The 27,785-nt window shown below is 40.6% G+C and overlaps 1 protein-coding gene across 3 annotated transcripts in view; it reads left to right on the forward strand.

Moving 5' to 3' along the window:
• Nucleotides 1-27,785, forward strand: part of atp2b1a (ATPase plasma membrane Ca2+ transporting 1a) — a 48,391-nt gene that overhangs the window by 8,876 nt on the left and 11,730 nt on the right. For all 3 annotated transcript variants that reach the window (XM_020599690.1, XM_020599688.1, XM_020599689.1), the window contains exons 2-16: nt 2,400-2,887; nt 11,967-12,164; nt 12,436-12,693; nt 12,874-12,999; nt 16,479-16,640; nt 17,172-17,210; nt 20,591-20,746; nt 20,949-21,163; nt 22,154-22,396; nt 22,503-22,744; nt 23,372-23,609; nt 25,418-25,597; nt 25,682-25,769; nt 25,879-25,985; nt 26,138-26,329. In XM_020599690.1, the coding sequence (XP_020455346.1) occupies nt 2,695-2,887; nt 11,967-12,164; nt 12,436-12,693; nt 12,874-12,999; nt 16,479-16,640; nt 17,172-17,210; nt 20,591-20,746; nt 20,949-21,163; nt 22,154-22,396; nt 22,503-22,744; nt 23,372-23,609; nt 25,418-25,597; nt 25,682-25,769; nt 25,879-25,985; nt 26,138-26,329 (2,637 nt within the window). In that variant the 5' untranslated portion in view covers nt 2,400-2,694. The remainder of the gene's footprint in view (nt 1-2,399; nt 2,888-11,966; nt 12,165-12,435; nt 12,694-12,873; nt 13,000-16,478; nt 16,641-17,171; nt 17,211-20,590; nt 20,747-20,948; nt 21,164-22,153; nt 22,397-22,502; nt 22,745-23,371; nt 23,610-25,417; nt 25,598-25,681; nt 25,770-25,878; nt 25,986-26,137; nt 26,330-27,785) is intronic.

The following is a 27,785-nucleotide window of genomic DNA, read 5'->3' on the forward strand; positions in this document are numbered from 1 at the left end:
GGGCAAGTTCTTTTAATGGAAATTTCATCTGAAAGCTGATAGTAAACTCACCACAACTTGGTAGACATACTAAGAAAACCTTGAAACTTTCTGTTTTTCTATAATTAATACCAAACTACAAGGTCGTTTGCAGGAAACGTTCAAGAAATTATTAGGAAATAGTAGACCTGTAAAAAAACATTGCCATGGTTTTAGTGGAAATCAGAACCATGATAGCGGTAAATATTGGTAATTGACGTCATACGATATTTATGATAGCATTGCACATGTTTTCAGAAATGGTTGCACGTCTTCAGAGACAGGTGCAAAGAGATGTATTTACTCTATAAAATAAAGATTTCTGCCCTCTCTCCCACCTCAGTAATACACCCAGCCCTGCAATTATGCTGTGTAATAAATAATAAATTCTGTCCTGTTTTCCATGGCAGATGGCTCCAAATAGAATCTCAACATGTTAGAGAATAGTTTCCAAGGCACTCAATGAAATAAGCTGAAAGCATTCATTTGTGCAGTGAGCAGTAATAAAGGCTACATTTTCTCTCCTTTTCCATCTGTGTCCCAGTTTAAAGTTCTGACATATTTTTGAGCTTTGGATGTTAGTTTAGAGTTGCGGCATGTTTGGAGTCATGTTTGGTGTAAAGATAGATGCATAGTGTTCTCAAGGATATTTTGAACTTTTTGTTAATACAGAAATGCAGGAAGTGAGTAAAGCCCCCCTAACTGAGAGATAATTGCGGCATTTGTCCAGACAAAGGTGAAATGTCTGTCTGCCTGCTGGTGCCTTTCTTTATAGATCTAATGTCTGAGTCCAGGTTCCCTGAAATGCACATTATAGTCTCACATAGCTTCTCATCTGAAATCATAGTATAGTGTTTCACAAAATAGTTTAAATATAGATTAAGCCCACTTTGAGGAACCTTTCCGTTTTTGTCCATTGTGTTTCTGAGAAATTGACAAGAAATTGAACAGTCCTACTTAAAAGACCTGCTGCACCCCTTGTAATTGTATTGTGATGTTGTATGTTTGTAGTCCCATGTTTCTGTTTTTATTTGAGCTGACAAGACATTCCTATCAATCTGGTCAACACGAAGGAATCAGCCTCATCGTCTTAGGCTGAAAGGACAGCAGCCTTTTATTAGAATGGACTCTCCCTTGTCGAGCACCATAGAGCTCCCTGATGCCACAGATAGTCCTAATTAGATTGAACAGAAGGCGTTTCCTGATGTCACTCGGTCTCTGCTGACCATGTTACTCACAGTAACACTGCTGGGAAGCTTGTAGTTCTGATTAGATTAAGATGTATGTACTTTTTTTGTATGACAAACCTATTGTATGTTTTTCTTTTCATGGCAGGCCGTAGTCTTATGAGTGTGAATTTCTAGATGAAAAGATTTTGGCTGGAATGTTTTACTTAGCACCAGACAAACTGGTACCAGCCATATAATAGGGTTATAAAATTTAAAGCGAGTGAATCAAATGCAGCCAACCAGAGTTAAATCATATCCTACAATGGCAAGGTGCTGCTAGAAAATCCTTTACTGTGGAACAGCTGCAAGAAGTGTTGAAGTGTTTTTACAAAGAGTAGATAAACATTACAGAAGGGAAAAGACTACCTTGACATTCTTTATGCTGACAAATGTTTGGGCACTCAGCACAGAGTGATTGTTGAATTCTAATGCTCCACTCTGTAAAGCAGAAGGCCACACTACCAGACAAGAACTTTGTTCAGATGACAAAATGCATTTTTTTTATTATAACTCAAGTGCGGATGGTCAAAATTTCTTAGCAATGGTTCAAGGCAGTTTTGCTAATTATTTGATTATTTCTCTCAGCAGCCAGGTGGATTTGTCCAAGTGCTTCCATGTCCAGTGAAATGCCAGTGTAGCAGTTAAGAGATGGAAACAATAAACATATTTAACATGTTACACTGAGAACAAGTCACCACAAACATCTAAGTCCACATCAGAATATGCGACAGACTTCATAGGTAACTTTCACAATAATAGGTTCACAGAAGAACAGCAGAAAACGGCGTTTGTAAGGTTTAAACAATAGAGAATTGGTTTCTCAACATTTAGGTTTGTTTTAAATATAGCTATGTTCTCACAAAGTGAATGCATGCTTGTCAAAAGCATCTGCTCTTCTGCTCAACTTTCCAGACGTAATGCTAGTTAGAAGTTAGCAACCATCAAGCCACAGTGTGAACACCAACCTAGTGTGTCACAGCTTGTTGGTGGAAGAAAAAAAAAAAACTAAAAGAAGTTTCTCAGACAGTTCTCTGAAATATCAGCAGTGCTGTCAGTGTGATATCAGTAAATGTGTGGGTAACACCCTGCTGCACATAGAATAGCATTGCATAATGTCACTAAACTTTATTTTTTAATGCTTTTCTTTTTCAGATCTACATGCATGGTGACCGCTGGCTCTGTGTGTGATCCTCAGTCACCATGAAAGACTAGGAACTCAGCTCTCCAAGGGAAATGGCTTGTTTTATAATCCCTGCCCTGCTACCTGATGTATGACTCCAGCTGCCTGTGAGGGGCCTGTCAGCTGTTTATGGGAACTACCACTGTGTTTGCACTCTTGAGGATTTAAGCTTTTCCAGGACAACACTTCTTCATTTTTTTTTTTTCCCCCCTCACTGTCTGGCTGAAGCATCAACGCTTTGCACTAGAGCAGGGAGGCAACGAGACAATGGCAAACAACTCGTACAGTGGGGTGAAGAACTCCTTGGTTGAGGCCAACCACGATGGAGAATTTGGCTGCACGCTCAAAGAACTGCGCTCCCTTATGGAACTGAGAGGCGCTGAAGCAATAGGAAAAATTGGGGAATCTTATGGGGATATTCAAGGACTCTGCAATCGATTAAAAACATCACCTATAGATGGTAGAGTAATGGTTCCATTACATTCAATATGACTGTTGTTTAACTGGATCAAATACAGGATGTTTTCACAGCAGGGCTAATAGTGAGTGCTGTTGGAATGCTAATGTGGTGCACACATAGCTTAGGAGGCGTGTCACTGGCTGTGTCATCCACTTTGTGGATAACTTGACATCGCTTCCTTGGTAAACCCGTATGCCAGACAGGTGGTCACGTAGACTGGCTCTGACCTGGGCCAGTCCTGCTCTATTTCAAGGCCTGTGGATATGTCCCTCCCTCTCTCCCTTTTCACCTCTGTGTCTATGTGTGTGCATATCTGTGTGTAGGCTTCAGATAGACCAGCTGTCTGCCTGGGCACAGCACCAGCCTGCAGGCAGGTCAATGTCCCACATGTGGCAGACAAAAAAGGAGGCTGTAAGAGTAGGTGGTAATAACTTGAACATGTTGGGGAAGGAGTTCATCTTCTGAATAACTTTGGTGTGTTACTTTTTTTCTTTGATTGACTATAGAGATAAGATCTCGCCAATAGTTCTGGAAAACTTCCCAGCTAAAGCTACAGTAGAACTCCAGCACCTCTCTTTTTTTTTTTTTTTTGTTTTACTACTTTGTGTCTCTGTTTGATTCTCTATAGACAGTCAGCCTAATCGCCACTATGACCTTGACTGAACTCTTATGGGAGGGGATTTTCAGTTTGATCCCAGATTAAAACAGCACCACATATTCACTGTAGCAGCAATAGCCCTCTGTATGCAGTGTCTCAAAGCAAAGGAAGAAATTTTCTCACCAAATGGAATGTGAAAAACATACGTGACAGGAAAAAAAGCATCCCTCATTCAAGAATCACTACCTTACTGTTTTTATGATTGACTTTTCATTTATAGATGGTTTGGTAAATACATCAAGCGCTCTCTTTTGGTGGTTACGCTGTCTGTTATCCAGGCTATTCTGAAAAGTGGAGAGATTGCTGAATAGGAGTTTGTTTGTTAGGGGAGAGCACGAGTTATCTACACATGCATGTGCCTGTGTCAAATTGATGGACATAGAATTTCATCACATTTGTAGCGTGAGTGACATCGGTTGTTTCCTAAGTGTACTTTGTTCTCCTCTGCTCGTTCTACCCAGTCCTAGAATGTGGCTGGCTGACACCTGTTAGCTTTTCTACACTTTTCTTACAAAGCACAAACACTATTTGGTTTCCTTGTAAGTGCATGAGTAGGTAAGGTCATAGAACACCATAAGCATGGTTGGAATAGCGATTACTTTAAAAGCAGTAGTTTTTAACTTGGGCTATAAATTACTGAATACAAGAAAATTAAACAGGACTGACAGAATATTAAATGATTTCTAATGAAAAGACAAATCCAACATGCTACCCTGCAAAGCAAAGGCAACTTTTATCCAATTAGTAGAAATTTGTATTTTTACTTGATGCCCAATGCCCAGTTCAGACTACACAGTTTAAGCCTGATCACAGCTCGCCACAATAGATGTAGGCTGTCGGAACCGACAAACGGCCTCAGGCACGACAGTCGACTGTTTTCTCGTGTTGCGTGTCATGGTAAACAACAACCAATGCTGCATCTGGGACACCTCACGATGTCCTGACACAAAGTCTAGCACGTCAGAGCTTTTCCATTGTCTACGACAAGGTGGCCCCACGCTGACCAAAAGGAGCATAGTTGACTCATATGTTCACAACATTTTTGGCATATTAGACTGAACCATAGTCACTAAATAGCACAGTGTTGCAGCTAATGTTAGCATAGTGAGTTTCACAGTCAGGGTAGCTACTTCACAAGGCCATCAGGGCTAGCTAGGTAGTTTTTGGTTTTACTACCAGCTGTTGTACTTGTACTGCTGCTTCAAGTTGTCTGTGAAGTAGAGGCAATACAGGCTGCTGCGCTTTTCATGCAACCTACAGGCAGGCTGCCCCCACCACCACCACCACCACCACTCTTTTTATGCTTTTACAAAAGCAAGCAGCCAGTACCACACACACTCTTCTCCTGGTCCCTGGTACCTCGTGAAAGATGTCAGGTTGAGATTTGTCAAGTACCAGCATGTAGTCTGTCATATCCCTCATCAAAAATGTATGACTCTGTAATCGTGCAATCTGACATAGTGACCATTGCATAACAGGAAGATTGGCAGTGTCGTTGAACAAGACACTGAACTCCCAGTTGCTCCTACTGACATCACCGATGTGTGACTGTGTCAGTGCTTCAGAGTGTGAATGGGTAAATAGTGTGAAAGAGCTTTGAGTGTCCTGCAGCACATAGAAAAGTGCTATACAAGTACAAGACCATTTACTAGTTCAGTTACATTTCAGTTCATTGGGCTGTGGTTTAAATTGATTTGGTAATTAAAAGGCCAATGCTCCGAGTTTGAAAAGAGTTCATTACAGTCTGTTTTCTAAGCTTTAACACTGTCAAACTCTGCCAAAAGCTTATTCAAATATTACATTTGTTTGTTTGACAAATGTAAACCATTAACCTAGTCACAGTCCTACAGCAGTGCAGTAAAAGGTTACGTCTGGAGGGTATTAATCACAGATAAACACCTAAATTAAAGAAAAGGAGTGATTTATTTTGACCAACTAATTGTTTTAACATGTCTCATCTTAGTATGCTGTACTTATTTTTTCTGTAGTGGTGAAGTTGCCCTTATGTGGTGGAAAGAGAGTTCACCCATACCTGAAGCTCTGGTGTTATTTATATGAGTTCACTTCCTCTGTGCAAGCAGAATGTTTTTTGTTGTTTTCAATGCTTCAGTAAATAACCGCGACAAAGTAAGCACCAGTTCAGTTTCGTTTTTGCCTGTCTTACTCTCTGTTTGTCCTTTTTGTAGTTTAATAGTCGGTTATAATTATATCAGTATCATCTAAAGGGGAACTCCACAAAGTTTTTACACATCATAATCAGTTTACTCATTGGGAACACTACTCGGCTTGTGAAAAAGTTGTATAATGTTTTCTGCGGTTCTTCTGGGAACCTGAGGCAGTAGTGATGTGATCAAGATTACCACAGAAGACAACAGTACATTACATACTTTGGAGCATGGCTTCCAGAAGTCATAGGTGAAAAGACTTGTGAGTTGTATTATGTGAGGTGTAGGATCTATGTTTTGAGAGGTCTAAGCCCAAAAATGTAGGTAGACAGAGCTGGTAGACTTGTCAGTGGTAGGTCTCAAGTCAAGGGAAGTGATGCTGCTGTATGGGTTTTACTTGTATTTCATGATCCTGTTTGAAGAGTCAGGACACCTGAGCCTTGGCTGCATCACTTCTGACCACTATTGTGTTTTTAATCTGAAGTCTTAATATAATTTTAAACAGTGGAGTTATATAAAAATGTGTGTAAAGTCAGTATTACATCACTGGAGTGCTGTTATAATAAAATGCCTATCTGTTTCCACAATTTCTCAGCATTGAATGTCACAGCTTAGTGTCATAGTATTAGAGTTTAAAGAGTACGCAGGTGTTTGCCTTTTGGCTTGGAGTTGCTTTCTTTTTGGTGCCCAGATCAGATGATGCTTAAACTTGCAGGTCAACAACCCGTGAATCAATGGGTAGTAAAATAATTGGATTAGATTTTTGACAAAACATATACATATGTACACTGCAGTAACATTTGGTGTTTTTAATGGGGGTTATATGCCTGCTTCAAAAAATTGAACATGATGTCAAAAAAGGAAGAGCTGCCAGGCTAGGCCACGTTTAACAATAGGAAATATGGCTTGCCATGCTGTCTTTGATACTGAAAAGGATGAAAATGTATATTCATACTCACACAACAGACCGCATCCTCAGAGTTATGAACCTGGTAGATCGACAAGGGACAAAGTTTATGAGAAATCATGGAAAAGAAGCCAGAGGTTGGAAAGTGTCTTGTTCCTGCACTGTCTTAGCCCATGCTGATTCTCATGATTTAAATCATTATGCTTACAAATTTGGAAGTTATTTGGAAAACAAGACTTGCAGTACTCGGGCCATGTTTTGGTCAGGCTGGATGTGTGACCTGGTGGCAGTATGAAAAAGTGTTGCTGATGTTGCAGCATTGAAGTCTTCATCTTTTCACCTTCACTGGTGCACACAGACATGAAAGCTAGCTCTGTTGTTGTTCTTGTTAGGGAAGCTGGCATCCATGGATGGAGGTTGTGCACCATATATAATGGTGAAATGCAGTATAAGACCAACTTGGACTTATTACCACCGACGACTACACAGTTCACTGAGACTCTTTTGTGATGTATTTTGACATTGCTGAGGAAAAATGTTTTTAGGAGTATTGATGTTCAAATCTGGCTGTTGCTGTGCTGGTAGTGCTTTACTCCATCTGCTACGTCTAATCCAAAAATGGGCAAAGAGGTGGAGCTCACTAGACAGCTAGTGGCTACCCACCAATGGCCAAACCCTCCCGCTTGTACATCAAATGCATAACATTTAGTCTTAATATAATTTTAAACAGGACACTTGTATAAAAATTCACCTGCTGTACAGTTATCATGGAAGGAGTAATTGGCTAAAAAAGACAAATTGTTTTTTTGTACCAGGCTATAAGCATGTTTATTTTGGGCAGTTTCAAATGGTAGTTTATGGGGATTGACTCCCTTTTGAAGCCAGCCTCAAGTGGCCTTTCAAGGATTCCCAGGTTTGAACACTTCCGCATTGACTTCATTTCTCAGTCTCGGTTGCAGCTTGGTGTGATTTCAAAGTGGTGTTCTTGGATGGGGTCTTGCCAGTGAGTGGATGTAACATGTGGTCAGACGCGGCTTCTTTTGGAGGAGCTGTTAAATAGGAGTTAGGAGGTATGCTGATCTGCATCTTGTAATCTCTGGTTTGAAAACTGATTTGTGAGCACACTTAGTTTCTTCTGTTCTCTTGTATTTAGTTACTACAGGTGGGCACTGGTGTCGTAGGTTGTAGTGGTTTAGAAGTTTTATCTGCCAAATAGATAAGTTAAAACCCAGTTTACATTGAAGATCTATGGTTGATCATACTCTCTCTCTTTTCATATTGAAGCATTATTTTATTCGGGGGTCTTCCAAGAATTCATGAGTGGTATCAATTTCACAAAACTGTATAACACATTTTCTCTATTCTGTGGTGAAATTGCATGAAATTATCTGTTTAACTCCTTGGTTTGGAGTATAATGATCATGCCATAGTAATGAGGGTGCAGCACTGCTGTTCCATTCATTAAGCAGAGCCCTGCTCATTACCACAGAATCTGTTTATGTGCAGCAACACCCAGTATGACCCAATTACTTACAAATAAGAAGGATGTATTGTGATGTAATTGCTCAAATAATGGCTACGTCAACCACAATTGTTATTTAAAATCAAATCAAATCAAATTTTATTTGTATAGCGCCAAATCACAACAAAAGTCATCTCATGACACTTTACAAAGTAAGGTCTAGACCTTACTGTTATCACTATTATTACATAGGGAAAACCCAACAAATCCCCCTTGACCAAGCACTTGGTGACAGTGGGGAGGAAAAACTCCCTTTAACGGAAGAAACCTCTTGGTGGGCGGCCTTCTGCCTCGACCGGTTGGGGTGAGTGGATAGAGGAGAGAGAAAAGAAGAAAAGCAACAAGATACAACAAATAGTGAAACACTGGTCAGGTTGATGTGGCTGGGGACTCATCAGAAACATAGAGCTCCAGAGCCAGGGCAACCTGCAGAAAGGTACAGGGAGAGAGAGAGAGAGAGGACACACTACGGGAGAGAGGAGACACAAAGTTAGTGATGTGTAATGGTGGCATATAGAAGCATAGGGAGAGACGAGAGGAGAGGGGAGGGGAGGGGAGGAGAAACTCATGACGTAGTATGTCATTGAAGAAAAACTGAAAAATGTGCCCCATAAGTGACAAAACACACATTTGAGTGGATGTTATTTCTCTTCAGTGTTTCTCTTAATACGCAGTTTGTGTTGTTGTTCCACTTGATGGCGGAACAATTTTTCAGAAGTACTCCCCTCATGGCATGTGTCAGTCGCTATCCAGTGGGAACCTACATGTATTTACATGACAAAAGTAATGATGTAATATGATCAGATGTGATTTGAAATCCCTTCATCCAATTACCACTGTTAGACTCAGCTGAGCCTAGTAGCCTATTAGCATACCCTGATTTGGTGATAATCTTTCAGCAATGGAAACACTCTGATCACACCTTTCTTTTTTGTATTTTTGGGTTTGTTACAAATGCCACTAAGGAGGTTCATCCAACAATATTGACAACACAGAAATGTGAACAAATTTTTAATATGCTAATAATTTCTCACCCATTTAGCGGGTAATTAACCTAAAGAAGGTTCTTACAGGAACTGAAAAGCACAATGTAAATGCTCATCTGTTTGTATGCCATCTGTGCATACAAACTGTTTTGGCAGCCCTGTATGTACGAAAAAGAGAAGTAGAGCAGATGTCTACACAGTGTTGTCATTCTTGCAGTACAGTACAGTAAGGTCTAAAAGATGTTTAGTGCCTTATTAAGCATACCCATGTGGGATTGCACATTTTTCCTGCCTTTTGGTTATGCTATGTGAGATATTGTGTATTTGTAAATGTACATATTCTCTTTGAACTTCTTTGTCCACTGAAGTGTGTACTGGACAGTGTGTTGCACTCATCGATCCACACAGTTATATGAAGACAGGAAAAAAAAGTCAACCTATTTTATGTAAACATGACAGGCTCAGAATGAAAGCTTACCTTGACACTTCTCTGGGAGTCAGGTGGGGCAGGCATCCAGGTTTAAGGGTTAATGATGGCAGCTTGACTTGAGATGCACTTTGGGTGTTAAAATAATGCGAGGGGCCAAGACCAACCCATTTTCTGTTTGTGTATCCAACGGAAGGATGACATGTTGATCGTCCTTTGTCACTTGTATTTGCTCTAATGCAAAGGGAAAATGTGGTGTAAAATTGAATGGGGTATTAGCTGTCAGCATGTTTTCATTAGAGGCGTAGAGAATTAAAGCAACAGTGAGAGACAGCCTGGGAGCAGCAACAGGCAGCTATGCAGAATAAACCCCATTGCCTCTTTAATGCAATGTGCTGGTGAGTCACTGTCTTTCTGCTCGCCTCCCTTTTGGAAAAGTATATGTTAGCATTAAGTTCTAATGTCAGTTAACCTTGTAAGTAGTAATACAGGATCTAAATCTAGACCACAACATGTTTAAAGTGAGATATGGCAAGGAATGTGGAAGATGATGCAAGGAGGCTGCATTTTAATTCAATTGGATCTGAACCACTGATTAAAACAGACTGGCGCATGTTGTGTACAATCATTACTTATTTTAGGAATATGTTGAAGCAGTTCATTTGGGGCTAAAGTGTAGTTCTGATATAAGCAGTATGATTAGGGGAAACGGTTACAGTTGTCACATACCTGTGGTGATTGACGTTAACAAGAAAATGTCCTTGATAGTCTAGATAAGTCTGAGATGTCAGAAAATACCTATAGTTAATGTTTGAGAGTAAGTGAAGTTCAGGTGTTTGTAAATGGGACTCATAGAGCCTAATAAGCAATGGTTTTTGACTGCCGGATGCAGACTCTTCTGCTTGTACGTTCTATCTCGTTGCTGTTTTTAAATATTTTGTATTGCAGGTGATTCTGGTTTTATTTAATGAATTGCTTTATTGTTCTAAGTTTGCACAACTTTCTAGTGAAAAGTCATAATCAGGACACCGAGGTGTTTTATAGATTTCTATTTCAAGAGATGACAAGAGCACAAAACATCTAAAATTTGGTTTGATAAATTCACAGTATTCTGAAGGATATTTTTGAAGTGGTTGTAGTCCCATCTTTCTCATTTTGCATTTACATAGCGACATCAGTTTCCTTTGCCTGGAATAATTTAAATGTTACTGCAGTCTCCAACATCAGCGGCCCATTTTGGCAGCATTTCTGCACATGAGACAGATACACAAGAAGGACAGTCTTCCTTGCTCTGTGTGGTTATCACTGAAGTGAGGACATCTTCACTGGTCCTTGCTTTCTCACACCTTCAAAGGACCGTTCAAGGGTTAAACTTGGTATTAGGGTTCAGGTTAGCATCGGGTTTAGTTTAGGTGTTAGGATAAGGCATTTAGTTGTGATTGTTATGATTAGGGTAAGATGCGAGGTAATGCATTATGTCATCGGGTGTCCTTACAAAGACAGCTGTACAAACATATTTTTGTTTTTGTTTTTTTGTCTGTTCATACGTTGACCATATTGGTCCTTTTCCTTATTAAGATGCTGCTATTCCAAGTGCAACTTCCCTTCAGCCATCAGTAGCTCCACTCTTTATTAGTCTCTTGTTCTTTGCACCCTCACCCCTGACCCCCACCCACCCCCATCTGCCTGTCAATACCAGTGTTGGAGTCACTGTTCCCTGGCCTCTAATTCTGCCCCACCTCCTCTCTGCCACACACACAGCTCCATCCAGTCTGCACAGCCACCCACACACAGTCAGTCAGCATGAATAGAACAGAAAAACTGTCATGCATCATCAAATGTGCGAAGGCTTTTTTGAATATATGAGTGTGCCTTGAATATGGAGGCGTTTGAATGGGTGGCTGCAGCATGCTCTCTGCGCACATACATGAATGGGTCTGAGGCTATCCAGGCATGCAATTTGTCTGAGACTAGTATGCACAGACACCTGCGAGTCTAAAGCTGAGTCAGCCTTGCTCGTCATTCGGCCACTGTATTTAAAAAGGCAGTTTATGGGATTAGATTTGATCCCTGTTCTCACATTCTCTGGCATGCCTGAAAGAGATGGGAATGTTTGAGGTGCCCACAGAATGTGTCATTGTCGTCCAGCACTGTCCCCTCCACAGCCAGAAATACAGACTCCTTTTGGAGATCATGTTTTTGGAGGCCCAGTGTCAAGCTCCCTGACTTTTTTGAGACAAGCTTACTTTATATAAAATGAGTGTCGAGTAATTTGTCCATCAGTTGTCAAATTATGTTCCACATCATTAAGGCTGATGTGATTATTTATTTATAATCTAACATTAAATTCCATAAAATTTAGAATGAAAATCTTCTGAATGACATGCTTTTGTCCTCTGTGTTTCCTTCCTAAGGTTTAAGTGGACAGCCTGTAGACATCGAGAAGCGGAAAACGGTGTTTGGGCAAAATTTTATACCACCCAAAAAGCCCAAGACTTTCTTACAGTTAGTGTGGGAGGCGCTACAGGATGTCACACTGATTATCCTAGAAGTGGCAGCCGTAGTTTCACTAGGCCTTTCTTTTTATCAACCTCCAGATGCCGAAAGAGAACGTAAGCAACAACACCACATTACAATTGATTCATGTTACTGTTAATGAATATTAACCTATTATTATTTAATGTTAAACTAATGTTGACTGTTTCTCATTAATCCAGTTAGTTCATTTCATGGTAAAATCAATTGAACTTCCCTCTTTTCTTTATTTATTAGTCCCTGCTTGTGTATTTCAATGTGCCTGAAGGATGGGATTGTTGATGATGTGATAGTTGTTGGTAAACTTTTTGTATTTTTCTATTAAGATTTGCCCCTGTTCCTCTGCAGACTGTGGAAGGGCTGCTGGTGGCGCGGAGGACGAAAACGAGTCAGAGGCAAGCTGGATTGAAGGCGCCGCTATTCTCCTGTCAGTTGTATGTGTGGTGCTGGTGACAGCGTTCAATGACTGGAGTAAAGAGAAGCAGTTTAGGGGCCTTCAGAACCGCATTGAGCAGGAACAGAAATTTACTGTTGTCCGCGGAGGGCAAGTTATCCAAATTCCTGTGGCTGATATTGTGGTTGGCGACATTGCACAAGTAAAATATGGTAAGAAGAGATTGCTGTCTGTGGTACGGTAAAGGTCATTTGATGGAAAAAATAAATGTCAATTCAGAATGAATATCATTATGTAATCCAATATTTGGTTTCAAATTGTAGTGCAGTTCTAAAGTTTGTACAGTATTGTTCCTCCTAATTAAAGACATATTTTGTATGTGTGGGATTCAGGTGATCTTTTGCCTGCTGATGGAGTCCTCATCCAAGGCAATGACCTGAAGATCGATGAAAGCTCGCTCACAGGGGAGTCGGACCATGTCAAGAAAACACAAGAAAAAGATCCAATGCTGTTATCAGGTAGCATAAAGCCTTGGTTTTATTTTTTTCTCTTTGCTGTTTGTTAGCAGAAGACAGCAAAGGCTGTTGTTTTGCTGGGCGTGCTATCACCTTTATTATAAAAGGATCTACAGTAGTTGTGCATCTGTGCAAAACTAAGCTGAGATGATATAAACAATACAATACACATAATTTTGATAGTCTGACTTTTGTGAGCATTCAGTCTTATTAAAATTCCAGCTCTATCAATACATTTTTTATGTGACCTTTTTTTTAAATTGGAGCTCAGTGGGAAAACTGACCCTAATTTTACTTTAAAAATTGTGTCTGGTTATTAAAAGAAAATTGTGCCTTAAGTATCATGATTTATAAATTGAACAGACCTATGATTGACTCAGACTGACCAGTAGTGTTGTAGTCAAGACCACCTAAACCGATCAAGTCAAGTCTAAGAACACAATGTATCGAGACCAAAAGCAGTGCGGTTAAAACTGAGTTTGATAGTACTGGCTTTGCTGTTTCAGTGACACTATATAGGCGTAAAGTAATTGAAAATTGCAGTATAACCAATAAGGCCCTTGATGTGTGAAGTGATTATGGTGACTTTACACTGTAAGAGTGAGGTTAACGAATATTTTGCTCAATACAAATTCCCCCAAATTGTACAAAAAAAAAGAATCAGTTTAGTATACCCAACAGGTGGCCGCTGATGGCTGAACTACATTTGATTGTAGACCTACTACACTCTAAAAGAGTTGTGCAGGTTATTTAATATATTTGTAGTAGGCTATCTCAGTGTTGCTCTTTGTAGATGGTCCATGTGCACACAGTTGCCTGCACAGAAACCAGTGTTACTTGTCCAGTGAGAGTGTATGTGTGGGTAAAGCTCGGAAGACGGCTCATTTTGGTGAAAATTGGATTGGACCTTGTTTTCAACCTTACTACGATTGGAAAGACGCGCCATGATGCTACTTCTACAGCTGCATCATTGAGAGCATCTTGAGCAGCTGCATCACTGTCTGGTATGGCAGCACTACTGCTATGGACCGCAAGCGCCTGCAGAGATTGGTAACGACTGGAGAAGATCACTAGGACTCCACTGCCCTCTCTGCAGAGCATTTACCACCGCAGGGTGCGTAGGAAAGCTGCCTCCATCCTCAAGGACCCCACCCACACCCAGCACGGACTGTTCATACCCGTGCCCTCCAGTTGGAGGCTCAGAAGTGTGAAATGCAGGACCTTTAGACTGAAAAACTCTTTTTCAGACTGCCATCAGACTCCTAAACAGCTGACTCAGGATCTACCTCATGTAATTCCATCTGTTCTGTTTACATAATCATTTTGCACATGCATAGTTGCACACTCACTGCTGAGTATTTGCACTCCATGGCTCCCACGTAGCTTTAAAGTGCCTTAGATTTGTGATTTTACTGCTTATTTAGATTTGTGTTATTGCTCATCTACTTTATATTTCATGTGTTTTATGTGGAATTCATGTGGACAGCAAAGTAAGAATTTCATTGCACAGGGAAACACGTTTCCTAACTGTGCATATGACAAACACTTTGACCTTTGACCTTGTTTTGTATGTTAACAGTGTTTTGCTGTGACCTATTGATCCAGGAACTTAGAATCTGTCATTGCAGCTTTACTATAGTCCAGCTTCCAAGGTTAATGCAACTTAATTCAGTACATTAGTATCTTTGTTAGCTAGGTTAGCAAATTCTTTAGCTGTAACATAGGCCATATTTGTTTTATCTTCTTTGTCTATTGTTATTAAGATGCTAATCCACTCAGGTTATAACTACCATCCTGACGGTACAGAAGAATATCCAATCAGCTGTTTGATTAAATTAACGATCAATCACCAAAATGTTTGTTCAGACACTGATTGTTGGTTGTGGGTGAGATTAAGCCACTTCCGTTTTTCAGCATAGAACTCTCTTCATTGCTTTTACATTCATTCTGATGTATTTCCTTTTTATGTCCATTTGGCTTAAGGCACTTGCTACACCTAAGTGTTAATATGGTAGGGAAAACCTCAGTAATGATGTTAACAAAACGGACAGTGCACAGGCTCTTTTCTCACATTTGTGGTCTTGACTGGTCCTTAAATAAAATCCTGAGTCCACTTTGTCTGAGACCGAGACAAGACTGAGTAAAAATGTGGTTGATTCGCGATGAGACCAAGAACTTCAAAAATCTCAAGTACTACAACACTACTGATCAGTAAGGCTGTTTGACAGCAATAGTTTCTCATAATTGGGGTTTGTTGCTGATTTGATAAATTAACACTCCACTGTAGTGCTCCACTGTAGATAACCTTAATATAATATGAAACTTAACATCAGCAAAGAACAGGCAAAACAACAAATTGAAGTTTTTTTAGTTTTATCTACTAATGAGCCATTACAGCTGCTGATATAAAAACAATAGAACCCAAAGAATTCTTCAAAAACTTATAAAGGTACTGATACATCTGTACATTCATTTTTGTGGTGTGCATGTACATGGTCTTAGTGAGAAACCGCTTTACAATTAAAAGTGAATTATTGCCCCTATTATGCTGTTCAGTGTAATAAATTATCAGCTGCCCAACACTCCCCAGCTTGAAAGCTGTAATAGTTTTAATACAAAGCCCCTTCAACAGTTTCATCTGTCGGATAGCTTTGACTTGATTGCTCTGCTCAGTTACCCATAGGGATTCTGGGGAAATGCTTCTGCTTCTAGTTTGGTTAATCTGGCATTCTAATGGCACACCTCCAAGGGAGAGGGTGTGTACTGTATATACACACTGCTTTGTGATTCCCCATAGCACAGACTTCTACCATAACTCTCACCAATGGAAGGAAAGCATCCTTTAACAGAGACATGAGAGCTTTTTAAGAATGGTTTCTACCCATTTCTTTTGAGTGTCTCACAGTTTTCATTCTCTTACTTTTGACTTCAGCTTTTTTTTTGTTTTGTTTTTGTTTTTCTGTATAAACCAACAAGATTTTCCTGTCTAGAGAGGGATGGAGCACCAGAGAAATGAAACTGGAACCTCTCTGATTTCCATTAATTCATCTAGGCTGACAGTTGGCTTTTGATTAAAGGCTGTTGATTAAAAGTTTGGAGGGTATATGCATCAGTGACTGTTTCTTTCTCTTGCTAGTCTGCCGTTGCTATTGTATTTATTGCCTGCATTTAAAAGTCTGCATTTATTTTCTCCTCCTTGTGTGTAGCTAAACATGCCACTTGAAAGCCTGGTTAAACCACCTTCTCAGTAAGCAAAGGAATAGCTCAGCATTTAGTAAAAAAAAAAAAAAAAAAGTCAAAGCAACAAATAAGTTGGATGTCTAGTCAGTTTTAAAGCTACAACCAAAGTATACATGAAACATGGTGTGAGTAATGTTAGAAACAAAGTGAAACATAGCATGTATCATTTAGTCAGATATTGTGCACAGCCTTTCCTTTCCTCTCTTAATATCTGACATTTTATTTTTCTCCTCTCTCCAAAGGCACCCATGTAATGGAGGGCTCAGGGAAAGTGGTGGTCACTGCTGTGGGTGTCAACTCTCAAACTGGAATTATCTTCACTTTACTCGGGGGTGGTGAGGATGATGACGAAGAAGAAGAGGAAAAGAAAAAAGAAAAGGAGGAAAAGAAGAAACAGAGAAAAAGTATGACCCACTTCTGATTCCCCGCCCCTTTTTGTTGCTATTGAGCCGTGCGTATCACAGGTGGACGTTTGCACGGACATTTCATTTTCTGCCATCATCCTCACAGTAGACCTTTTTATAAATAATGAAAGTAGAAAAGGCTGAACATGTGCAGAAAAATGTAATCGGTAGCCAAGTTGGATGCACACTAAAAGCACAGGTTGGACTGTTTACACAAAGTAGGAGGACAGCAGCAGGGCTGAGCTGTGCGTGGCTCTGCAGTTAATTATTTCCACTATCAATTAACTTGCCTAATATTTTCTTGATTGTTTAGTCCATAAAATGCAACATAATTGTCTATGTGGACTGTGGGAAACACAGTCCATGTCCTCAAATGTCTTATTTGATACCTACAGTTCAAAGATATGTCAAAAACTCAGTTAACATATTTGGATGCTTGACGGCATGGTGTATGTGATTAATAGTGTTAACTCTATATTGCCTGCCAATTATTTACCTACTACTACTGAATCCATGGTGTATTTTCCACAGACAAGAAGCAGGATGGATCTGTGGAAAATCGTAAGAAAGGTCAGTTGCTTGCTTGCCCACACACACTAACACACACACAACCATATGTAACACCCTTATATAATTGCCTTAGCTTAGCACCTGCTCTTATGTATTAGCCCTTTGCTTTATGTATGTCTCTCCCCATTTAACAGCATTGGATGTAGGTTAAAAGCCTCACTGTGTTAATAATTGGCTGCATTTGCTTCTGCAGTGAGGAGTTACATATTTTTGCATGACCCCAAGTCAGAGAATACTTAGTACAGGCTGTTCTTGCCTATTCGTTGTACTGTCTGACCCTCCCTTCTGTCTGTGTCTCCTCTTTTCTCGTCCTTCTCTGGTACATTGCGCTTTGAGCAGCAGGTGCTACTGAATCCAGTTATAGCGATTAGTGATGAGGAGATTAAAGCCATGCAACAATTCTGGGGCCAGAACATCTGCTTTCCCACCCATTTCTCTCTCTCTCTCTTTGACTCTCCCTCAGGCCCCCACAGTGTGAATTCTATTGACATCCCAATCTGAACTATTCAGAGTCCAACTGTAATACTGGCACTGGTGCAATTTCAGACTGACAACAATGACGATGGGGGCTGTTTAGTGGTAACTCGTCCAGCTAGCTAAGCTTGTAGCCTGTTGGGAGAATATGATCAGTAGTGCTTGGGTTTGTGACCACAACCCTGGTGATAGTCCCTTGTGCACAGATTCCCTCTGCATGCCAGGAATCAACAGTAATCCTTTAGACTGAGATTACACAGGCCATGTAAGCGCAGAACAAGCCACAGTCCACAGTAGCTGCAGTAGCCCAGTGTTAATGCCCCTTCTTTCACCGCTATGTACAGTCTTGGCAAAAAGTATTGGCACCCCATCATTTCTGTCAGATGACACAATACTTCTCCCAGAAAATTGTTGCAAACTCAAATCCTTTGTTGTTCTCATGTTTATTTCTTTTGTTTGGATTGGTACAGCACAAAAAAGCTAAAGGAAGGAAAAATGCCAAATCTGATCCATTCCACACAGAACTCCAAAAACGTACTGGACAAAAGTATTGACACTTTTTCAAAATCATCAGAAATGGTTGTATTTTATACATGTGAAGCTCTTTGAATTTGTAGTGAAACTCACCTGTAGCAACCAACAGGTGCTGGCAGTATAGAAATCACACTTGCAACCAGTTAAAATGGAGAAACTTTGACTCAGCCTTTGTGTCGTGTGGACCACACTGAGCATGGAGAAAAGAAAGAAGAGCAAATAATTGTCTGAGGATTTGAGAACCACACTAGTGGAAAAAGCATGGACAGTCTCAAGGCTCCAAGTCCATCTCCAAAGATCTGGTTGTTCCTGTGTCCACTGTGTACAACATTGTCAAGAAGTTTACAGCCCATGGCGCCGTAGCTGATCACCCTGGACGTGGACGAAAGAGAAAAATAGACGACAGACTGCAATGAAGGATTGTTTGAATGGTGGATAAAGAACCTCGATCAACTTCCAAATATATTCAAGCTGACCTGCAGGCACAGGGTGCAACAGTGTTTGCCGCAATCCTTCTGGGAGAACGTCCTCTGGATAGATAAGCCTAAAATAGAGATTTTGATAAAGCACATCATTCAACTGTTGTCAGAAAAAGAAATAAGGCCTTCAAAGAAAAAAAACTGTCCCTATAGTCAAATACAGTGGAGGTTTACTGGTGTTTTTTCTGGTTGTTTTGCTGCTTCAGGCTCTGGCTGTCTTGATTGTGTGTATAGCATTATGAAATCTGAAGACTACCAGTGAATTCTGGGGCTCAATGTAAGGCCCAGTGTCAGAAAGTTGGGTTTCTGTCAGAGGTCATGGGTCTTACAGCAGGACAGTGACCCAAAGCAGACTTCAAAAAGTACCACAAATGGTTTCAGACAATGCACTGGTCAGTTCTGAAGTGCCAGCTATGAGTCTAGATCTAAATCCCATAGAGCACCTGTAGAGGGATCTCAGAACAGCAGCTGGAACAAGGAACCCTTCAAATCTGAAAGACCTGGAGCAGTTGGCAAAGAGTGGTCTAGAATTCCAGTAGAGAGGTGTAAGAAACTCACTGATAGTTACAGGAAGTGATTGATTTCAGTCATGTCTAAAGGGTGTGCTACCAAATATTAAGTTGAGGATGTCAATAATTCTCTTCATTTTTGGAGTTTTGTGTGGAATGGATCAGATTTGTAGGATTTTTTTCCTCTCTGCCTTTTTGTGTTGTTCCAATGCAAAGAAATAAACATGAAAATACCAAGGAATTAGTGATTGCAACAGTTTTCTGGGAGAAGTGGTGCATTATCTGATAAAATGTTCCAATATTTTTGATTGACTGTACATATACACCCACGATATCATGCTGCTGTCAATATCATAGTATCAAGAGCCTTTAGCATTGACAGATGATACTAAAAGCATGACAGCATAAATTATGAAAGACTCATGTAATCCATGGTGATAGTATTTGCAGAAGTTAACTGAGAGATGGGAAAGATGTCTGTTGTCCTGCAACAGCAGCACCAGTGCCTATCAGAAGTAATGATTTTATCATGGTGAGTGACATGACAAAGATCAGCCCCTGCTGGCTGCCTCTCCTCCCTCCTTTTGCACTGGAGGCATTGCAAGGCTACTTGGTTAGATATGTGTATGAAATTCTAGTCACTTCTGGTGTTGTGGAAGGGGGGGTCCTGACTGATGTCGAGGAAAAGGTGAAAGAGATTTATGGGAATTTAAATGGCAACAACTGCTGTGGCTGCTGTTGAAGGAGGAGACGATTCCTCAAACAGATCCCAGTCCTACTAGCTAGTTAACCTGTTCTTTAAATCTCTAGGTGGGAGGATTGTAATTACACTTCCAAATCTTTCAGCAAATTACTGTGCAGTCAGATCACAGCACACATAATTATAGTGACATTTCCCAAGTTCTGTGGATGAAAGGGGAGCAGTAAAGCATGCTAAAATTTTGAGTGATGTGGCATATTTTTTTTTGAAAATAATCAAACTTCAGTACTTGTTCTTAACACAACCATAAAAGGAAATCTAAAAATGTTAATTATCTGAACATCAAGGATAAAAATACTTACATAAAATACCGTTTGTTATTTAGCTACAGTTTAATCATTCACTGGTGCATGGCTGAGATTTGGGGATGCTGATTTGTTACAACTGCTAGTTGCTAGTCTGGTTTGATCAGAAAATCATTTTCTTTTCAGACACGTGCTGTTCCCATAAATCCTGGATGCTGTTTCAATATTAAGGCCTCATCCACAATGTTGTATAAATATCAGATTATGTGAATTCAATTAGTGCGTATCACTTGATATCAGTCAAATGTAATGGCCAGTACATTAGTGCAGCCATCAGTGCATTTAATTTCACTGCAATTTCCCCTTCTCTCTGCTGCAGCTAAAGCTCAGGATGGTGCTGCAATGGAAATGCAGCCTCTGAACAGTGATGAGGGAGCTGATGCAGAAGAGAAGAAAAAAGCCAACTTGCCAAAGAAAGAGAAGTCTGTTCTTCAGGGCAAACTGACCAAACTAGCTGTACAGATTGGCAAAGCAGGTGAGTGAATGCTGTAGAGTATACTTTGTGCCAAATTTATTTGCCTGTATTCTTTTATTCCCTCATTTTATTGACTATATCTCCTACTTTCTATAATGTTTCCTATTCAGAATTTCTTCCATTAGCAATAGCATGCTGGTAAATGATGTCCATGTGATTGATTAATCATCCTCTTTCATCTTTTTCTCCCTGGTTCTTCCAGGACTGGTCATGTCAGCCATCACTGTTATTATCCTGGTGGTGCTGTTTGTAGTAGACACCTTCTGGATCCAGAATCTGCCCTGGGTCCAGGACTGCACACCTATTTACATTCAGTTATTTGTGAAATTCTTCATCATTGGTGTCACTGTTCTGGTGGTAGCTGTTCCCGAAGGCCTGCCACTTGCTGTAACAATCTCTCTGGCATACTCCGTTAAGGTAAAGTCTCCTAGCCAAGTGCCCTCAGTGCTTCCCATGCATTGACTTGTTTGTGGCGGGCCTCCACAATATCAACATTGATATTAATTTAAAATAGGTTTAGTCTTATTCCAGTGTTATTCTTATTCCATGTATTCTCTCAGCCTGTCTGTGCCCTGCTCAGTTTCTTTATCATACAGGCACAAACACATGATGCGCAACCATGATGATGGACCATCTGTGAATAGCTCCTCCTCTTTGTTTTTTTTTTTTTTTAACATAATGCTGTTCGTTGCAGAGATCCAACTTTTGGAATATGTTATTAGCAAGCTAGTTAGGCTGGCTAAGCTAATGCTAGAATACAGCTGTTGCCGAGGTCGACACACTGCATATAGGATGGATATACTGTATATGGACTGCTTTACAAGTGGATAAACTTGATGCTAATTCTTTAACTCTGATGCTGAATTTTTGCCCCCTCAGTCCATGGGAATATTGAAAAACACACATGGGAAAGCTGATCAGTGTGATTAGTGATCAAGTTAATTTGTTTCAAATATATACTGGCTTCAACCAGTGCTGGTGAAGCAGCAAGAGAGGGTCAGAAAAGAGAATTGTAGGTGAGCAAGTGGGAGAGCCAACTAGTGCAGGAAGGACAGGTCATATGAACAGCACAGAAAAGCGTGAGCTACCACAGAATCTAATTCTGTGGGAAACACTGGCCCTGTTGTCCTCACTGCTGACCAGCTTACACTGTAGCTCATCTGTTAAGACTTTACTAACTTGTACCCTGAAGTCAAGCAACGATCCCCTCTGCTGAGGTTGATAGCCAACAAAGAGCTTTATCTAATCAAGAAATTGTTAATTTAAATCTTCTTTTTTTTTTTTTACCACATTTCATTTTCCTCCAAGATTGTCCAGCACAGAAAGTGAACACTTAAGCTTCTGTCTGCTCATATTGTTTTATTGCATTTGTTTTTAATCGTTTGAATATTGTTTGGCTTCTTACAGAAAATGATGAAAGACAACAATCTAGTGCGTCACTTGGATGCCTGTGAGACTATGGGGAATGCTACTGCCATCTGCTCTGACAAGACTGGTACTCTGACCATGAACCGCATGACTGTGGTGCAGGCCTACATTGCTGAAAAGCACTATAAGAAAGTCCCTGAACCTGAGAACATCCCCTCATCTACTTTAGACATCCTGATTCTGGGCATTGCAGTCAACTGCGCCTACACCACCAAGATCATGGTAGGCATGGGAAAAGCAGTGTGGCTCTAATACTTTGCATGGCCCTGAATATTTTTTGTTGTGCTTTTGGCTTTAGGAACTTACCATTTTCTCAATCTTTCCTCAGCCTCCAGAGAAAGAAGGAGGCCTGCCACGGCAGGTGGGTAACAAGACCGAATGTGCCTTGCTCGGATTTTCCAATGACCTGAAGCGTGACTACCAGATGATCCGCAGCGAGATCCCTGAAGAGAAACTATACAAAGTCTACACCTTCAACTCAGTCCGCAAGTCAATGAGCACTGTGTTGAAGATGGCTGATGGAAGCTACCGTATGTTCAGCAAAGGGGCCTCAGAAATCCTCTTAAAAAAGTAAGAAAACTATTTCCGAATTTCTGCATATGTTTCTTCTATATTTTGGCTTATATGGGTGGGTTATCTTTTCTTGATATGTGTTTCCCTTTAATGCTACAGAGATGTTTACTAATATATAAATGTGATGTTTTATTTGCATAAATTACTCGGTGGAAGGTTTTTTCGTAGGGTTGTTCGACTTGTTCCAGCTGGCCAAATTTTGCAGTAAATTATATGTAATGGCTTAAGCAGCTAAGAAGTTCAAGTTCATCCCACTCAAGCCCCTTACTTTGCGACTTAAAAACGGGTGCTGAGAAAATGAGCCGGTAACAACTCTGTAAGCCTCTTAACCTAGACTTCTTTTTAACCCACAGAGGGCTTAGTGTGACTTCTTACTATGGCAGCTCACCATTCACCATGCTTCTTCATCTCTTCTTCTCTTACCCTTTTATGTAATATAAATTATATTCTTTTTTTTAAATTCTGGTCCTGTCTTCTTCATCCACATTTCTGTCCTTCATCTCTCTTAATGCCTTTCCTCAGCAGGAGATATTATGTACTCTTCTACACTACTTCCTGTTCATTTCTTTAACTCTGTTCTCTACCCCAACACATTAATATAATAGATCACCTTCTCCCTCCCAGGTGCTATAAAATCCTGACAGCAAATGGTGAGCCCAAGGTGTTTCGCCCACGGGACAGAGATGACATGGTTAAGAAAGTGATTGAGCCTATGGCCTCAGAGGGCCTGAGGACCATCTGCCTTGGATACAGAGACTTCCCTGCTTCTGACGGTGAGCCTGACTGGGACAATGAAAACGATATCCTCAGTGGACTGACGTGCATCTGCGTGGTGGGAATTGAAGACCCTGTGAGGCCTGAGGTTAGTGGCTACACATCAAGGACAAATAACATGAGCATGGGGTTAGGTCATAATTATCTTAGTTGAAACAGTGAGAATTTGATTTAATAAAAAAACTGAGTTGTGTGTCTTGTAGAGTTGTTTTTGGCGGCCTGTTTTAATTTTAGTTTTAGTCTAGTCTTTGTGTGAAGCTGTCATTTTAGTTTTTATTAGTTTTAGTCACATTCATACCTTTTTAGTCTAGTTCCATTTCAAACAAGGTTATCTTATTATATTATTGTTACCTTATAGACTCAAGAGTACATCCAATACACATTTTGTGTGATTTTGTGGCCACATTTCTCCACATCTTTTCCCACAATACATTGTTTTCTTTTCCACTTCTGTGTAATTAAAGTTTTTCCAAATGTCGTTTCTTCTTTTTCTCCCAATGACGAACCCCGGCTGGCCGGCCATCGGTCCCCTTCTCTGTGTCAGACTTAACTTTGTTGTCATCTTCTAAATAATGCCGCGAGTGGGGCTTAAGCAGCGCGGCTTGATGCGGCCCCTGAAGCGAGACACAGGAAACAGAAATACTGCAAAATAATAATAAGAACGCGACTGAACGAGACAAAATAACATTTCGTTTTGGTCAATGAAAATAAAGAGACATTTTGGCATAGTTTTTATTTTGTGAACCACATTTAGTCTCATTTTTTTCGTCAACAATATTGCATTATACATTTAATTATAGTCATCATCACACGACCAGCATTTTTGTTGCGTCTTGTCTCGTTTTCGTCACGCGATAAAGGCTCGTTGAGGACGATATTTAGTCATAATTTTCATTGACAAAAGCAACTATAGTGTCTTGCATTATAATCAAGGGAATCACTTGCTTGTAGTTACACTGAAAGAGTAATTGTCACTGTTGAAAGTGCCATTAAAAAAACTGTCTTCAGAGGAGGAATCTTTATATCCACCTGATGCAGTGGTGATGGGACAGACTGCTTAAAGATGGAGTAATTAACTAAGGGTCGGACTCCCCATCAAAAGCAATAGGTCATTTGACTTTCAGAGGGCAAAAGTGTAGTGAAGGGGAGGCTTGATTATATTGTAGTTTAAGATCAACCCAAACCTAAACTTACAACACTGGACAGGTATGGAGTTAGGAGGAAACAAAGCATACCGGCAATGTCATTGGAAAGCTAGCTCCATTGGGCTGTTGTGCACGTTTCCCTTCTTAATAAAGCAAGGACGTTTTATGAGAGGAGATTTTGAAGACATTCCACAATTTGGGAGCATCCACAGCGCAAAAGCCCTGTCACCTCATTGTTTACACCTTGATCACAGGACATTCAGAAGAAATTTGTTGGAGGACCTGAGATCTCTACAGTGTGTACGGGCAACCAAACGTTGAGCCAAACAGGATGGAGCTTTACCACTGAGGACATTAAAAATGAAGTGAGAAAATTGAGTGAGAGAATTGGGTCATAAGCTTCACCAACCACTTATTTTCTTTGTCTTTCTGCTGCTCTGTGCTGGGCGTAGCGTACTCTCAGCTTGTTTGCTGGAAACAACTGCCTGTGGTTTAGAGGGGACTTGCCAAGAGCAGTGAGACTCCACCATACAGCCTGTATATAAATCTAAACCTCAGCAAAACATCAGCACTCAGATACAAAGCAGCAAAGAGCTGCAGAGTTTGAGGTTACTGTCATTTATTCATTCAGTGAATCATTCAGCATTTAAATACAAAAGTAGAGCTTAGCTGGCCTTTAATTTTGAAATCCCCAATGATCTGCAAAAATAATGTGCATTTCCTCCTCCATTGTTTTCCCCCTTTCTTTCAGGTCCCAGATGCCATCAGGAAATGCCAGCGTGCAGGCATCATAGTGCGGATGGTGACTGGGGACAACATAAACACAGGTCGAGCCATTGCCGCAAAATGTGGCATCTTACAACCTGGAGATGACTTCCTCTGCCTTGAGGGCAAAGAGTTCAACCGAAGGATACGCAACGAAAAAGGAGAGGTGGGCTTCAGCAGAATCCTGCACACCAGAGACTGTTGCACATGTGTTCTTGGGATTCTATTAGGTTTTGTCTCATGTTTCTAGATTGAACAAGAACGCATTGACAAGATTTGGCCCAAACTACGAGTATTGGCTCGCTCCTCCCCCACTGACAAACACACCCTTGTGAAAGGTAGTCTTTTTCTGTTACGGGTAAAATGTATGTATGTTGTTGTCACTAGTTTGTTTGCCATTTTATGCTTTAGGAGTGTAATTTTAATATTCATGTTTTACTATTGTAGGCATCATCGACAGCACAGTGGCAGAACAGAGACAAGTAGTAGCAGTCACAGGAGATGGTACAAATGATGGTCCTGCCTTGAAGAAAGCTGATGTTGGCTTTGCCATGGTGAGTTTTCACCATTTACTACATGTCATTAGACTAGAGATCTAGTCAAAGTGATACAACTGGTCACTTTAAACCTGCGAAGCTACAAAACATTTTTTGCAAACTGATCCAACAAGGTGCATTAAGATTCTCGATTCTGCTATTGTCTCCAGGGTCTTGCTGGTACAGATGTTGCCAAGGAGGCATCTGACATCATTCTGACTGATGACAACTTTTCCAGCATTGTCAAAGCCGTCATGTGGGGTCGCAACGTCTATGACAGCATCTCCAAGTTTCTCCAGTTTCAGCTAACTGTTAATGTGGTGGCTGTCATCGTAGCATTTACAGGAGCCTGCATCACACAGGTTGGCACCAGCAGAGTGTGGTTTTGTGTGGGTAAAAAAGCAATAGTCTGAAATGCCTAAACGTTTCTCACAAGTTTTATATCCTTGTGAAGATCCAGCTTTTTAAACTATGAGGAAACACTGGGTCTGATATTATTTTTGAACATTTAAGAACGTGCTGTGCACTTTCAGACTGGCTTTGTCTTATTTGGTTTGGTTTGGCCAGTTCATTGAATTTCCTTTTATACCTGCACTTGTGAAATTCCTCAGTTTTAATGTCTTTTGTAGTTGGCATGAGCTGTCTGGAGCCTGTTCCAGTGATTTTAAATGTAATGTTGTGTATCTCCAACAAAATATCAGTGACTTCTTAAATATTCAGTAGATTTATTCAGTCTGAAATTGTCTTGAGTTCTTTAAAAATCATGTCCTGTAACAAGTTTGTAAATGTGCCCAGAAACCAAATGGCTGTCATTTGTGATACTATAGGAACATTTTAGACCCTTTCAAGTTTTCCACATTTTATGTTTCAGACTCTTCTTAAAATGGTTCAGTTATGTTTTTCCGTCATCAATTTACACATAATACTGCACAATAATAAAGTGAAAACAGGTTTTTGGAGTGTTCAAGTAAATTTATTAAAAATAAAAGACTGAAATATTCCATTTACATAAGTATTCAGACCCTTCACTTAGTACTTGGTTAAAGCACCTTTGGCAGCAATGGCAGCCTCAAGTCGTCTTGAGAATGAAGCTGCAAGCTTGGCACCTTTCTTTTGGAAATTTCTTTTATTCTTCTTGGCAGAATTGTTCAAGGTCAGCCAGATTAGATGGGAGCATTGATGCGCACAGCCCTTTTCAGGTCTCTCCAGAGATGCTCTATGGTGTTCAGGTCCAGATTCTGGCTGGGCCAATCCAGTACTACTTTTCCCTGAAGCCACCCCTGTGTTTTCTTGCCGTTATGCTTTGGGTCATTGTCTTGTTGAAATGTAAACCTTCACCAGAGGTTTGGATCCTGAGCACCCTGGAGAAGGTTTTCATTCAGAATTGCTCTACGTTTTTCTGCATCCCTCCTTCCCATTGTGCCAACTATAACACAGCTTTCGGGAGAGCTCACTTTTTTGTAGACAGACTAAATGAACAGATGCAACATTTATAAAGCACATGATTTAGCTTTTCCATCCATCCATCCATCCATTTTCCTCCGCTTATCCGGAACCGGGTCGCAGGGGCAGCAGTCTAAGCAAAGATGCCCAGACTTCCCTCTCTCCAGACACTTCCTCCAGCTCCTCCGGGGGAATGCTGAGGCGTTACCAGGCCAGTTGAGAGACATAGTCCCTCCAGCATGTCCTAGGTCTTTCCCGGGGCCTCCTCCCGGTGTGACATGCCCGGAACACCTCCCCAGGAAGGTGCCCAGGAGGCATCCGAAACAGATGCCCGAGCCACCTCAGCTGGCTCCTCTCGATGTGGAGGAGCAGCGG

The sequence above is a fragment of the Monopterus albus genome, unplaced genomic scaffold (assembly GCF_001952655.1).
Source record: "Monopterus albus unplaced genomic scaffold, M_albus_1.0 scaffold41.1, whole genome shotgun sequence".
NCBI classification, from domain to species: domain Eukaryota; kingdom Metazoa; phylum Chordata; class Actinopteri; order Synbranchiformes; family Synbranchidae; genus Monopterus; species Monopterus albus.